The following is a 13,422-nucleotide window of genomic DNA, read 5'->3' on the forward strand; positions in this document are numbered from 1 at the left end:
TAACAAAAAAATCACAACAACTGACAGTTAATAGGGAAAAAAAACCCCAAAACTACAACCACAAACAAAAAAATCCCCAAAAAACACAAAGCATGTGTCTAAAGTAGCCAATAAAAAAGGAGCACTAAATGGCATAAAATGTTGCCTTTCCCCATTTTTACATTCTGAACAGTGATTCCATCAGGATATTTTAACAAAACATGTAAGTACACTGATTTTGTTTCATACTTGTGATAAGAAGGCCTGAGTTGGTGGGGAAAGGAACAGTCAAAAAAAGCCTGAAAGGGGGGGGGGAAAAGCTCATTTAATTAATTTACAATAATTTACAGCCATTTTTTTGTGTGTGGGTGTCTTTTTATTATTATTTTTTGTTTGTCTGTTTTGTAAAAAGGCATCGTAACTGATCACAAACAGGAGAAATCCTGGCTATCTTACAGTTATAGGTACAGAATTTAAATATTCAAGCTTGCAATGAAAAGCGGCAAGGTGGTCGCAGTGTACAATGTAAACAAGTAGCTTTGGAAAGTGAACAAAGTCCTTGAGAGTTCTTTACTAAGAAAGAAAAGAAAATAAACCCCCCACTCCTTCCTGAAATATGAGCACAGGTCAGTGTTTAAAAGTCCATTTACAAACATAATTTAAAACGTGTTCAGCCTAAAACCACTTTGACGTGAAGAGTTTTATAGTAAGATCCAGTCTGAAAGGGGCAGTGTTGAGGTCCCTGTAAAAGTAAACATCTTCCGTTTCTTAAAAAAAGAGTGCCACAACATTTGCAGCACAGTGCAGCATACATTTTAAATACAAAAATATTTTTCTTCCGTTGGGATAACAGACCTTGCATCCTGGAAAGAAGTAACAATACTGCTACCGATAGAATCTCCAGTCCGTATCTTTCAAGTCATGTAAGGCAATTACTGTGTTAGTTTACTGTATATGGCTAAAAGAAGGTCCAGAAAATGTCAGTCTTTGTTATGTTTTCCGGCTACTCCACGTATGTTCAGGTGTACCTTTGTGATCCGAAGAGTGTTCAAACGGAGATCTGTGTCCTAGGGGCGATCTTGAGCCATAGGGAGACCTCTGATCTAACGGAGACCTCGGGCCACTGCCCGACGCTCTGTGGTCCATCTGCCAGTCTGAGTGGTACCTATAATCCCTAGACGATTTATGATGGCTGTACTCGGAAGTGGAACGGTGATCTGAATGTATCCGGTGGTCTGAATGGGACCGGTGGTCTGAATGAGCCCGGCTGTCTTTTAAACTTCCTTCCAGGTTTGACCTGTGGTCTCTGCTCCTGTAGTCATCTAACTTCCTATGTTTACTATCACTGTAGTATCTAAAAACCAAAAGTTATCAGTATTAGTGTTACTGAACACACAGGACGAGCCGCAGTTACACCAAACCAACAGAGCTGCATTAGAAAGAGATCATCATTGCAGTTTTGCAGCACTCCAAAGAGGTGTTTCAGTGCCTGCTACAAGCACACCACAGAAACAGGAAGGGAATTCCGAACAGATTTTAAAACTGGTGAAAAAACTCACCTGCTGTCTTGTTTGTAGTGATCCCAGTCTCTATGATCTTTTCCATTGCTGAAGGCTGAATAGGGCCTTTTCCTAGAGTCACTTTTCTTGTACGCATCTCCCTGATGCCTGTCTTTGTGATGATCATGGTACTGTGACAGATGTCTGTCAGAAGAGTAACTGTCCCTGCTACTGTCATCGTGGTTCGTATTCTCCTTCAGTCTCTCCACATCTGTTCAATAAAGCAGAGGTTAGAGGGAAGCCTCGAAGCCTTTTCTTCACCTAACGCCAACCGCGCTTCTCTGTCAGATGTGACGCCGTACGAAAAGTGACACTGGACAGAAACAAGGTCTAAACAGTTGAAAGACAAACCCACAAATGTGACTGAACTGAAAGAAACCTCAGAAGTAAGAGGAAAGCAAGGCAGAATGCAGATGTGTAGGACCCGACAACAGCGCTTTTCAGCCTCTCTGCAGACCGAATGGAGCCAGGTGTGGTCCAAAGGAGCAGGGAGGAGAGGTGTCTCCAGCAGAGCACTGTTATACAGAATGGTAGCAACCTCCTCCCTAAGAAGGGGCGGCCTTAGCACGAATGGGAGTTGTAAGGGTAGACCTTGTAAACGAAAGGGTTTCAGTGGTATTCCTAAAATACATGTTTTGTATTCCTAAAATGTTGATTTTGTCCATGAAAATAGACTCAAGGTGTTACATAACACAACACAAAAGCAAGTGTATTACAAGAAGGCAGGTGGTGTCAGAGCACGGAAAAATCAGTGTTTCTGTCAACGATAAAATACAGCCCATGTAACTAATGATAAACTACGATTTCAGGGAATAGCTTGCTTTCTCACACAGCAGTGGCATTACAACAGCTACAGACAGGCACAGAATCCCCAGGAAATCACAGGTTTTGAGCAGACATCTCTCCCTCCATGAAGTTTAACACAAAAAGTGTTTCAAAAAAAATTTTAAAGGTTGGTCAAATAACTTGCTACTAAAACCAGTAAGTACCAGCTTCAGTATGCCCTCGGCTGGCATCCACCAGCCACCCAGTGCAGCTTTGGTGTCAGCCTATCAACGTGATGCTTAGCAGTGTGGGAGACAGATCTAGGAGACATGTGAATGAAAAAAACATGAAAACTAAGATATCTAACACAAGAATATACTTAAGGCTTCTTACCTGGATTTCTAATTACATGTGTATTCACATTGCTGCTAATATTCTGGTCATTGTGTTGCTAAAAGAGACAAGTACAAAAACTCATTGCTAAATCCCAAAGTTCATCTGAATTAATTAGAAAAATATCCTAACAAAAGAGACTACTACAAAGACAAATGCTACTTGAAGTATACGTCTGTGTTCCTTATAATCCTTTAATAAGAGTTACAATACTTAAAATGCATGTCTGTGTATTTAGAAAGGGTCTGGAAATATTACCTGAGACTCCTGGCGTTTTTTGATTGCGTGTTTATACAGTTTGTGCAGCTTTCTGGCATCAAATTCTGTGAACTTGGAGACAAAAATCCACAGATTTCTGAGGAAGAAGAATAGAGAAGTTATCATTCTTCTGTAAATTTCTTTTTTCTTGAGTTATGAAACCAAACATAGATTTAACTGAAATAATTTGAAAAATACTTAGGTAAACCAAAAAACCACTATAAAATTTACACAGTTATTGCTTAGTTGTACAGCAAGTGTTACCTAGCTGTATTTCACACATTTGAAAGATTAATTCCTGTAACAATTTGTCACTTTGCAATATTTACTGTGAGCCCAAAGTGCACAGAAAGTGGTACTAATAACTGGGTTAACAGAATGACATTTGAAACTGCTAAAAATTATTTATGTCTTCTGGTTTATTTGAATTTTGAATAATTACCACTCAGTAAATAAAAATTTAAGTAAAAAATTCTTCCAAACTTGAAGTCTCTTACAGTGTAAGACATTTGACCTGAAAGCCTTATTTCATGAAAATATCAGTGAGAAGATTTTTCAACAGAATTCCAAAGTCTGCTCAAAGCTTGTGAAAACAAATGAGAACCATGGAAGAGGATGGAAGTGGCATGGTGATAAACTTGTGCCTAATCTGTGCTCAAAGGAATAAAAGAAGAACCAATCAAGTCTTCTGCTTTCAAACCTTGAAAAAAACCATTTGCTTCCATGATCACAGTAAACATCTAAAGTCTATAATTCTTTGAGGCAAATTCACAGAATCATCAAGGTTGGAAAAGACCTGTAAGATCATCCAGTCCAACCACCAACCCAACACTACCACACCCACTAGACCATGTCCTCAAGCACCATGTCTACATGTTCCTTGAACACCTCCAGGGATGGTGACTCCACCACTTCCCTGGGCAGCCTGTTCCAGTGCCTGACCCCTCCTTCAGTAAAGAAGTTTTTTCCAGGTAGAATGGTTTTTTTACAGGTGAAATGCTGAAAAGACTATAGCATACTAGTGTTCAGAGGTACCTGAAGTGTGCAGGCTCAGGGAGCAACAGCCTGCTCCTTCACTGTGATTATTTAAACATTACAGCTTTAGTTGAGTGGTTTGCAAAAGTAGACAACCAATCAATGGTGTGCCTGATGACACCTGTATAACTTCAGATAAGCCAAGCAGACTAACTACGCTTCTTCCTATCAAAAATAGCTGTAATACGTACTTTATTAATCTACATAGGATAATTGTAAGTAGCAATTGTAAGTACTTACATAATTATTGTAAGTAATAATTGTAAGTAACACCTTTACTGCAAATTTTCACTTAAACAAATATAACATTTATTAAAATGTAAGACATATATCTTTTTTCTCTCAGATCACCTTAATATTTTCAAGTAAGGCCAAGTAAAATCAGCAGAAGCATTTCACACCAACAGAAGTCTTCGAGAAAATGAAACACTTAACAGAATTCTGTATATGGAAATGCAGAATGCATTTTCAACCATAAAAGACTGAAGTGTACATTCCAATAAAACTAATTCAAATTGCATTAAGAACTTAATGAAATAAGCAGTTTACAAACCAAGATTTATTCTTAATTTGTTTTAATTGCCACCTGATAAAGATGCAAACTCTTCTTTCTGAAATAGATCTGAGTACGTTAGAATAAATACTTTTATCAAGTCACAGTTAATATGTAACTTAGAGTATATTTTAAAAATAATAAAGAATTCTGCAACTCAAATTCATGCGAAGATCATCACAAATTTTTAGCAGGAATTAAAAAAACTCCCAACCCTCCAAGTTGAAAAAACAGATCCTTAAAGATAAGGATGCTTTTCCACTGAGCACGGGCTAAGTAACACCTTATAAACCGTTTGCTGTTATGAGAGGTGAGATAACTCCACCTACTGGACAAAACGCATTTCTACGCAGTGGGGAAAAGTCAATCCACAGCAAATCAGAACCTCCTAGAATCAATCATCTTTTTATAGATGCCTATTTAAAATGGCAGACAGATACTAGAAAGGGAGAATCAGGAAGGAGAGAAATAATTTAAAACTATTCTGCTTAATAAAAGCAATCACAGATTTTCCTTTTTCAAGAAAAACGGCGAAGAATAACTTACTTTCTCCACTGTTTAATTTGTTCAGGATTTGTGTACTCCTTTAGACATTCGGTTATGTGATCCCCAATTTTGATAAGACACTGTCTAGTATGTTCCAGCTGCTCTCTTTCAGAAAGGCCTTTCTCTGGTCGATCCAGCTGTTTCAGTGCTGCCTTGACAGGCCTCATTCTTTCTTTGCACTGTAAAATGGAAAAAAGAAAGGTATTAGTTCAAAGGCAAAAATAAAGAAAAGAAACTGAACACTGAAGGGCGGATCACGTTTTAGAATGACGTATGTACACAGGCAAAGGCAGTACTGTTACAAGGCAAACAAAACACAAAACTCGCTCACAGCTCTTAACATTTTGCAGGTTTCCTTTGGAAAAAGTTGTATTTTAAACCCACTTGGTAATGAACTCCCCCATGAAAGTCACAGGCTGTGTAAAATACAGGTATCAAGGATTTAAGCAAGCACTCGTTTAATACAAGGGATTTTCTGAGGACAAGGACTCATTACAACTGGGTTTTATAATCATAGCTATGACTTTCAGCACAGACACAGGACAAAACTTCCACGTTCCAGCACATTGTAAGCTATACAAACTCGATGTCAAAGCTCAATACAAGAGAGTTCGGTACATTTCAAACAGATCGTTTCTACAACAACTAAACCTGGCATTCAGCAGAGGATCAGCACTGCTTCTCTGGGTAGATTTTAAACCTCTGCAGATACTAGCCAAACCTTCGCTATGAGTACAGCCTGTTTGGGTGTGCCTACGTGAGGAACAACAGTGACGGCAACACAGATATACACGCCACATGCATGCTCTTCGATTTTTAATTTCAATAATAAACCCTGACAAAAACAGTTGGCATGATTTGAACTACAGACACTTGCTTAGGAATACCATCCAACTACAAAGACATGGTAAACAGAGGGCAAGTATATCCTTCTTGTCACAAAGAGCAAAATCAGTTAGGCCTCAACAACCCACAGTAGTAATGTCCATTTGGAAGTGTAGTTAAACACACTGATCAGACTGGCCTGACCATGCACAGCGATAAACACACATCCCAGAACAAAAAGCCTGCACGAAAGAATGGTTCTGTATACCTAGACCCAACCTAGAGTTACTCCCTGTAAGAACAAATGGACGTCTGTAAATGAAGAAAGAAGAAAGAAACAAATGTTTGGAATGAAATGGAATTATCAACATTACCAAGTATCTAGGGAGAACTAGAAAAATCAGGGAAGCTGTTCCATTTCTGGCTCATGCCACTAAATAATGAAGCAGCTGCATTACACTGTACCAACCACAGCTTAAAGACAGCCTGCAGAGTGCACTGCTTAAATACAGAAGCCATCAGAACAATGTAAAACTGCGTGGAAATGAAGTGATTTTCTGTCACTTAGCCACACAAACATATCCACCTGAACCACTCGAGGCTCACCCTGGAAATCACAGGTGAGTTACTTGGAATGTTTAGAATAAAACCATACACAGACCAGTCACTGCTGTACTTGGGAGAATCTTATTTGCATGTCACAGCCAAGAGTAAGCCTGGCTGGCAGGAACTGTTGGAATATGAACGACAGAACACCCACAGGCGAGTAGCTGCTCAAAGTAACTTACTGATGCATTTCCAAAGGCCCCAGCTGACCCATAAAACTTCACATTAATTGTGCTTATGTAATTTTTTCCCCCTCTAATATTGATTCTGTTCTTAGTCAGAAATAGCATTTAAATGAAATTCTTTTGGTGTCAGACATCACTCCAGCAGAGTATTTCTAAGGGCTCGAGCATTTCTTCCTTCCCTTGCCTACTAATTCAACTCTGCAATACTTTAGGGGGGTAAAGCTGAAACTAAATTTCTTCTTATCTTACAAAGAAGAAAAGCATATAGGGTGAAGCGAAGCCAGAGACTCCAGCAACTGCACTGAAGTTTATCCATGTCTGCTCTTCAAGAAGCGGGATACACGAGTTATTCTTGAGGATGTATCTTTACAGCCCATACTCTAAATCTATTCAGCACACAGACCACTGGGTAAGGTTTCCTACCCTCCTGCATTACATACGGTAAGCAAAATGGAACTGCTGGAAGGAAGACAAAAGTTAGGTTGGTACGGTGTCAATACAGTCTCAGATCAGTGAACGTTACCACCTGTGTTACTGTGCCCAATAACAAACAGATCGGAAATTGTCCTCATTCACACTATCAAGTACAAACACTACCTTCTCAAAAGGGACTTACCACACTGAAAGTTTTCTGATCCAGCTCTTCGGATTCTTCCGAGATAGGAACTGGTTCACTAGTTGCAGTAATATGAACTGGAGTGTCCAACAATGGAGTTTTTTTAGTTTTTTCTTTATTTTCAGATTTGATTTCATTTACCTAGTAACAAGATATAAACATATTTAAGTACACTTTATTTTGGCTCTGGAATCATCCTGTAATATATGACAACCCCCATAACTACTCCAAGAATAAACACTATGCTGACATGAATGACAGTGCGTTTTACTTTCTAGATGAAATGGAAAAGGAGAATGGAAAAGGAATAAATTTCTTGCCACACACTTCTACTCTCAGTCCTACCAAAATACGTATCACTGAAGATGTAATTTCCCATTTTAAATGCCTGTCCTCATGTTTTCAGGTAGTAAAAATGTAACTTCAAGTGATGTAAAGGACTTCAATGAAATGACAACTGATCAGATCTGAAATACCTTTTCATCTCAAAATCATTCATGTAAACCTAGTGACCTTTTCTATTGCTATACAAGATAAGTAAACCTAGTTACCTTCTCTTCCTTTACTTCTTTTTCTTTCTGTGTGGATTCTTTTACTTTGTTTTCTCTCTTTTCTTTAATATCTTTTTCTTTTAAGTCTTTCTTATCCTCTTTTTCTTTTTTCTCCCTTTTCAAATCCCTCTTATTTTCCTTTTCTTTTGTCTCTCTTTTTTCTTCAGCTTCCTTCTTTATACCAATATCTGGCTCAGGCTTTTCTTCATTTTCTTTTTCTGCTTTAATTTTTTTATGTGGATGTTTCACTGAAACAATCTCATCCTGCAATACGCAAGCATATATGTCACATCAAACTGAGTTCCTATCTAAGACAAAGTCTGTAAAGTATCAGATTAAAACATACTTTTTTCCTGCATGTTTTTTCTTTGTGACATAGATTTAACCCCTGTCAAATAAAACTTAATGCAGTTGTAAAGAAAGTTGAGAACTTACTTCCTTGATGTGACAAAGCAAGTACTGATGTGGCAGTGGTAGCGGGGGTGAGAAATTATGTCCATTTAACTTAGAATTAACTTAGAATTCTGTTCCTCTAAAAGGTAGTTTGGTTCTGAAGCTTAAAAAAAAAAAAACCTATAAAGGAAGTAGGGCTCGCAAAACTGAGCTGGACACTCAAGTGATGGGGACGTTGGAAGACCTCTGTTCTAGCTTTGTCCCAGTAACTTTTTCTCAATCCCGTATTAAACATTCACAGGAGAAGGTAACAGATACCCAATTTTCTCTTTTTCAGAGGTGTTCTTTTTACTAGACTTAAAAGAAAAAGTCTTAGTTACAGATTCTCTGATAGGGGCCCTTCAAAGTATTGTCACCTTCGAATTTATTTGAATACACCCTGGAAAGGCATACATAGAATCCACTGCAGAAAAACAGCTGAAAGCGTGTCTAACACATGAATCTCAACAAGTTACTTAGATGAGGTATTGAGGAATTGGCCCAAACTTCCCAGCAAAAACCCAATGACTTCAAGAGATTCCTGAATGTTCTAGCAGCTAAACAGGTAAGTTTTAAATGCTGCAAGCAGTACGTCAGCTAAAGCCAACTGTTTGGGTGGTTAAAGCCCATTCTTGTATGCACTCCAATTTTCAGAAGTGGAATTGTTAGTTTGTGTCCAAAGCAATTAAATTGATCAATATCTGTTAATAAATACATAAAACGAGACAGCATCCTAGGCACTTTCCCAAAATGTAACAAGTCAATCAACTGATTGGCTCTATGTTCTGTTTCGACTGGAGATGAAGTCTAACATTCAATTTTAAGTAATCTGAATACTTTATTTGCCTAATTTTAGGATGCAGTTGCCCATGTTAATTTGGTGGGAACTGTGACAACACTGAGAGCTCTTAGTCTTACATTCCAGACAAATAATAGTAACTATAAACATAAGCTAGTCTTGGTTCAATAATTCTAAATTTTTCTGGCTTGACATTTTATCCTTCATAATACAATTCAAATACATACAGGAATGCTTTAGTTAAAAATTACTATTTTTTACAGATGTATTGTGGCTCTTTCTAAGGCTGACTCAATTTTAACCATGTATTCCCCTAAGTAATTTTCCCTAGAGTGAATTGAGAATTACTCTGGTTTGTTATAGTTCAAAACTGTTACATAAGACATTTTAATTTAGTTTATTTTACACCAAGTAGGAAGTATTTTAATGTTACATATAGATTTGCACTGAGTTACTTTAAAAGCTGTAAAATTAGCTGTGACACAACCCTAAACTTCAGGTAAATTTTATCTCCAGTTGTTTCTGCTGTGTGATAAATGTTAGAAGAAGACTCAACAAAAGTAAAGGCCTAAAGGAACACAACAGAAACAACAGAACATATCATGGTTAAATAGTTCGTCAAATCGCCTTTTTGGATAATGAAAGCCATGACGTATACAGGGGCTTTCACATGCAAGCCTTGAAATATCATTTATTTATGTGTCTCATTCTAATTGAGCTTCATGTTTTTTTCCTGAGCCTGAATAACTTCACCTGAACGATCACAATCAGTAGGTACAACACATCAGCCAGAAGCATTGCTTTTATAACTGCGTGTTACGTTAGGTTTGCATCGTTAGCAGATACAATGCTGAAGTCTTTAAAAAAATGCTGAAACTGAGCTATGCCACTTATTAAAAAAAAGTTATGGACTAATTACAATAATTTGGACAACTACTCATAATTTCCCACCTACTGTCTTATCATTAAATTAAAATAGATGCAGTCTCCTGTGTGCTTTTGCTGATGCAACATCAACTGTACTGGCCAAAGGAAAAGGATGACGTATGGGTGCTTCAATTTTATTAAGTCATGCAAAAGGTGAAATAGAAATTGATATTAATAGGAAGAAATTAATAGCCATCTTTACCATACAAAAGATATTTACCTTGTTATCCTCATCATCATCTTCATCAGATTTTTCGGAGGGTTGTGGTGAAGAATCACTTTTTATTTCACCCTTTATTTTTGCAGCCTTTATCACTTTATTCTTCTTAGTTCTTGTTTTCCTCCTCTTTGAGCCACCCTGAATGCAAATTGCTCTTTTTAATGTCAACTGACAAGCACCTTTGCAGCACAGTTGCAAAAAAGAACCCTCAAATAGAGGGTTAATTTTATTTTATTAATTGCCACTGATGACCACTGCTTTTCTCAGGACTGGAGAGAGAGCATAGTGCAACAGTAGAGAATACACACAAATAACAAGAGAACAGTACAATATGAAACTTGCAATTAATTTCTTTAGTCTCATGTAATATGATTAGCAATACAGAGCAATACTACACAAAGAAAAAGAGCAGAACTGAAAAAGAAAAGGATCAGCTGACATGCCCTTAAGTGTGTTGTTTATCTCACTAATGAATGCCAAATTTTACTTACTGCACCAGCAAGCCTCTGTGCTTCCTTCCTCGCAAGGTCTTTATTCAGTAATTTAATGAGGTAGTCTGCACGAGTCTGTAACTGCTTCGCCTGGGGTTTCTTATCTGGATCATCAGGCAAAATCTGAGGAGAACGACGACAGTGCCACAGCTGTGAGTACATATTATTGAGTTTGGAAGATGCTAGCCAGGAGCACACAGGACAGAGAAAGCTCATGTTGAGAGTGAAAGACAGCTCAAAGTGAAGCTGGGGATTAAGTGGGGATGAGGAAACCCAATCAAATCAAATCTCTAGAGAAACTTCCAAAAGTTCAAGAACACAGAACGGACAAAACTAGAACATCTAAAATAGAGAAGGAGAAGACTAAAAAGTTCAAATTACAGATGTCCAACTACGTGGAAATATGGCAGGATGCCTGACTGCAAGAAGGCATACTCCAGCTGAACACAAGACCTTACATCCAGCAATACACCACAAAAAGGACACTAAAGTACAACTGAGCTGTAACGTCCCTACAGTCTCGGTTATCACAGAAGCAGCTCTTTCACTAACTGTTCTTAGTAGCATTAATGCCTAAACAAAAAGGGTCCCCCATGAAATGTTATAGATGACATACCTTCTGTGTCAAACTGAGATCAGGATCCATTTTTATCATTTCCCAGCTGCCGTAACCATATTCATAGATGCCTATTAACAGGTTGGAATCATCTTCCTTACCCCAATCTATATCAAAGTGAGCAGCCTTGGTGTGGCATGGGATGACGTATCTAGCAGAAATAAATTAGATGAGTAAAGGATTTTCACTCCTGATGGTTAACAAGGAGGAAGGGAACATATTTAAAGTGATGTAACTAGATTTATTTCCTCTGAGAAGATGCTGGTATATTTATGAAAATAATCCAAATATTTATAGTTGTATCTTCTTAACACTTCTATAAATTTATTGAAACTAGCATAAAACGTGTTTTAAAGTTGATCAAGTCTAAAATATAGAGAACAGGTAGCTGTGGCCATGAGCTGCATCCAGAGTTGGCTAACCATGAATAAAAGTACAAAGCATCATCCAAGCGTAACTGTTAATTAAGTGGATAGTTCAGGCACTGTTATACACAAGGTGGCAAGGGGAAAAGTTCAGTAGGTAATCGCTGTGCTTTTGGACAGATACTGCCTTCCCCCCAAGCAGAGATCGTAGAATCATAGAATGGTTTGGGTTGGAAGGGACCTTAAAGACCATCTAGTTCCACCCCCCCTGCCATGGGCAGGGACACCTTCCACTAGACCAGGTTGCTCAAAGCCTCATCCAGCCTGGCCTTGAACACTTCCAGGGATGGGGCATCCACAGCTTCTCTGGGCAACCTGTTCCGGTGCCTCACCACCCTCTCCGGGAAGAACTTCTTCCTGATATCCAATCTAAACCTCCCCACTTTCAATTTAAACCCATTACCCCTTGTCCTGTAACTACAGGCCCTTGTAAAAAGTCCCCCCCAGCTTCCTTGTAGCCCCTTCAGGTACTGGAAGGTGCTATAAGGTCTCCCCGGAGCCTTCTCTTCTCCAGGCTGAACAAGCCCAACTCTCTCAGCCTGTCCCCATAGCAGAGGGGCTCCAGCCCTCTGAGCATCTCCGTGGCCCTCCTGGTGCATCAGCTCCTGAATTCTAGTCCTGATTATACAAGTAACTGAACACAGTCCGCAGTGAATACAGTTGAGAAGCCAAAGCTGGCAGTGGCTTCTACAGCAAGGGAAGAAAGCATGAAGAACGGACGTGGAGCAGGTTACTGCTGCCAGTCATTACAGGCAATATGGGGGGACAATGCTGTCTCAGTGTGCCTGGAGTCAAAGTTGTCCAAAAAAAGCCAATAAACCTGGAAAAATTTTCTACATTAGTACTTCCTTAAAACAAACAACCAAGAATACAACCCAGAAAAACCCCACAAACCAAAATAACCGCAGATTTCAATACCTTTTTCTTTCTTCTGGATCTGAAGGAATGGATTTGTGCAATGGTGCCAACTCTTCTTCATGAGAGATGACTAGCTTTGCATTCACTTGCACTCCTGAAATTCGGAATGTTGGGCCTTTAACTTTCCCAAGCCTACCTCCTTAAAATAAATAACAAAGCCATTGAATAGTTAACCTTTACAAATATCTCACAGAAAAAATGTAAAGAGAACAAGATTGATGCTACAGCAGCAAACTTTCAATTACATCAAATGACTTTTTCTTAACCAAATGCTTCGATTAAGCTCCAGAATCAAAAAGTCTTCCACATAGTAACAGATTACTTTTAAATTTCCCAGTAAAGGAAAAACATACTGCATTCTCCAATGACAATTCACACAGAAAGTGAAAAAATTCACAAAACCAGGAAGTGATCTTGCTATAACCCTTTTAAAATCACCTAGCAGCATGCCAACTTTTTTGCATTTTTCCCCCAAGACTGTTTTCTGTTATGATCAGAGTGCAAGAGTAATTCAGACTTCCTGACATTTTTATTGCCCCCCAAGTCCCCTGAACACATCGTACCTGCTCTTTCTTGTCCAGACGAATTGTCCTTTAAAGCTTTAATACATCCATTATGTACAAGCTCTCCCAAACGTCTGAGATCCGTCTCCGATTTATCAACTAGCTCAGCATCTCTAGCTACAGCATCTAACCTGTAATAAAAAAATACATGTTTTTATAG

At 38.5% G+C, this 13,422-nt stretch overlaps 1 protein-coding gene across 1 annotated transcript in view; it reads right to left on the reverse strand.

Annotated features, from left to right (window-relative positions):
• Window positions 1-290: 290 nt before the first annotated feature.
• The window catches only part of CHD1 (chromodomain helicase DNA binding protein 1), a gene marked incomplete at its 5' end in the record, with an annotated part of 36,569 nt that continues 23,437 nt past the window's right edge, over window positions 291-13,422 (reverse strand). The window contains 12 exons of the mRNA XM_010152649.1: window positions 291-1,333; window positions 1,539-1,749; window positions 2,697-2,754; window positions 2,955-3,051; window positions 5,089-5,267; window positions 7,321-7,461; window positions 7,872-8,135; window positions 10,250-10,387; window positions 10,741-10,863; window positions 11,357-11,507; window positions 12,700-12,838; window positions 13,263-13,393. Coding sequence (XP_010150951.1) covers window positions 970-1,333; window positions 1,539-1,749; window positions 2,697-2,754; window positions 2,955-3,051; window positions 5,089-5,267; window positions 7,321-7,461; window positions 7,872-8,135; window positions 10,250-10,387; window positions 10,741-10,863; window positions 11,357-11,507; window positions 12,700-12,838; window positions 13,263-13,393 — 1,996 coding nt within the window. The remainder of the gene's footprint in view (window positions 1,334-1,538; window positions 1,750-2,696; window positions 2,755-2,954; window positions 3,052-5,088; window positions 5,268-7,320; window positions 7,462-7,871; window positions 8,136-10,249; window positions 10,388-10,740; window positions 10,864-11,356; window positions 11,508-12,699; window positions 12,839-13,262; window positions 13,394-13,422) is intronic.

The sequence above is a fragment of the Eurypyga helias genome, unplaced genomic scaffold (assembly GCF_000690775.1).
Source record: "Eurypyga helias isolate BGI_N326 unplaced genomic scaffold, ASM69077v1 scaffold11085, whole genome shotgun sequence".
Classification (NCBI taxonomy): domain Eukaryota; kingdom Metazoa; phylum Chordata; class Aves; order Eurypygiformes; family Eurypygidae; genus Eurypyga; species Eurypyga helias.